The following is a 2,120-nucleotide window of genomic DNA, read 5'->3' on the forward strand; positions in this document are numbered from 1 at the left end:
CAGGCTCCATCCCAGGAGGACACATTGCCTTTAGTTGTCATGTTGTTTTTGTCTTCTTTCTTTATTTTTTTGGCCACACCACGCAGCTTGTGGGGTCTTAGTTCCCCGACCAGGGATCGAACCCAGGCCTTTGGCAGTGAAACCACTGGACTGCCAGGGAAGTCCCTGGGATGCCTTTAAATGGGAACAGTTTCTCAACTTTCTTTGTATTTTTTGACTTTGATATTTTTTGAAGAGTTCAAGCCAGATATTTAGTAGTGTTCCTATATCAGATTTGTGTGGTGTTTCCTCATGCAATTCTGGTTCTGCATTTTTGGCAAGAACACTACAGAAGTGGCAGTGAGTCTCAGGAGGCACACTGTGTTTATTTGTCCCTTAATTGGTGATGTTGGCTTCCATCATTGGATTAAAGTGGAGTCCATGGGTTTCTCCACAGTGAACTTATACTTTGCCCCTTTATACTTCATAAGAATTTTGTGGAGAGATCACACTGAGATTATGTAAATAGCCTGTTCCTCTTCAGATTCTCCTAGTTTTAGGAAGTGTGATGGCTTTCTAACTCTGTTATTTCTTCTGTATTTATTAGTTGGCATTCTGCTACAAGGAATTGCTTTCTCTTCTCCCCCATTTTATTTATTCCTTTATGTGTTTGCATTAGTATGGGCTCGTTGGTTTTAATTTTGTTCAGTGGTGGTAATTCTTTACTGTTATTATTTATTTTGATACTTAGATTGACTCAGATATGGTCAGTGTGAGTTCCTGCAGGCTGACCCTGGGTCCTTTTGATAAGTCCTCCTCATTCTTTGAGCACTTCCTTATTTTCTGGCATAAAAAGATGTTCCAGATTCATTTAATATTTTCTGTGCCCCAGCCTTGGAATCAACATTTCTCCAAGGAATCCTGGTTCCTTTTCATGGAGAATGGTATTTGAAAACCTAGACCCTGGGGTGTGTGTGTGTGTGTGTGTGTGTGTGTGTGTGTGTGTGTGTGTTTTAAAGGAAACTACGTTATAGGATATTATATTTACTAAATCATTGTGTACTGTATGTATGAGTGTGTGTGCATGCATGTGTGTTGTTTAATGTTACAAGTTTCAAACAGAAGAGCATTTATTTTACATGTAATACTCATAAGTTTTGACAAGTAAGAAATACATTTTTCATTTCACAGTAAACGGTATTACACGGTTCTGAGTACTAAATCATCCTGACATTTATGAAGGAGCGAATGGAAAGTAGGGAGCCCGAGTGTGTTAAATATAAAGCTATCTTTAACTGTTGTATTAAAAAGCAGAGATTTATTTTCCATCTGTGATCTGAATGTGCCTATTTGTGTTCTCTTCCATGGCAGTGGAATTTCTGTGGAGCCACACGACGGAGAGCATGTGTGTTGGATATATGTCAGCCCAGGATGGGAAGGCCAAGGTAAGTGGGAAAACGGGTGCATAATTGGAAAACCTTGCAGCCACCGTGTGAACCTCTAACCGGCCAAGTGGACACAATGGAATTTTTTCAGCCTCTCTGGGTGGTAGCTCTGTGATCTTTATGAGAATCTGATAAAGAACAGTTAACGGTCCCAAAGAAAACTAGCAGATCTTTCTTGCTTTTGATGATGGAGCAGGGGAGATTAGGACAAACCTTTTATTTTTTTTTATAATCTTGTTCTTCTTCATCCACTGTGAATAATTGGAAAAGAAGAAACTGGGGATTCGGAAGAGAAAATGGGTGTGCCGCTCATGGCTGGTAGGGCTGGGTGATTTTGCAAGGAGGATGGGAATAGCTAAAGGGGAACGAGGCAAAGTTAGCTGAGCACTTGGACCACACCCTGCATGTGTGAGGGCAGAGATGCCCAGCGTCCTTGCAAGGACTACCTGGCTCGTGCTCCGGTGTGGTCTGACACAGCATCCTCATGGCAGAGTCAAAGGTCTGTGCCCCGTGTGCCACGCATCCCAGGCCCTCATCCCCCAGTGAGTCACAACATTCACAGAGAATGTCCACGCAGCGCCCCTTGAGTCGCTGGGCTTCCCTGCACTCAAGAGGGGTGAGCCTGGGAGTCAGAAACATAATTTGTGGATTCATTTTATACTGGCCTCATGTTCTTCTTGTTCATAAAATTTTTAG

At 42.3% G+C, this 2,120-nt stretch overlaps 1 protein-coding gene across 7 annotated transcripts in view; it reads left to right on the forward strand.

Moving 5' to 3' along the window:
• Positions 1 to 2,120, forward strand: part of TASP1 (taspase 1) — a 238,846-nt gene that overhangs the window by 204,467 nt on the left and 32,259 nt on the right. For all 7 annotated transcript variants that reach the window (XR_002647452.2, XM_089896558.1, XM_089896556.1 and 4 more), the window contains one exon: positions 1,351 to 1,424. Coding sequence is in view for 6 of the 7 variants with exons in the window: in XM_089896558.1 (XP_089752684.1) it covers positions 1,351 to 1,424 (74 nt within the window). In the remaining variant the exon portion in view is untranslated. Of the gene's footprint in view, positions 1 to 1,350; positions 1,425 to 2,120 lie in introns of those variants that run through there.

This window comes from Delphinapterus leucas, chromosome 15 (genome assembly GCF_059928025.1).
Source record: "Delphinapterus leucas isolate spDelLeu-1000000601 "Yukka" chromosome 15, BTC_Dleu_Yukka2, whole genome shotgun sequence".
Classification (NCBI taxonomy): Eukaryota; Metazoa; Chordata; class Mammalia; order Artiodactyla; family Monodontidae; genus Delphinapterus; species Delphinapterus leucas.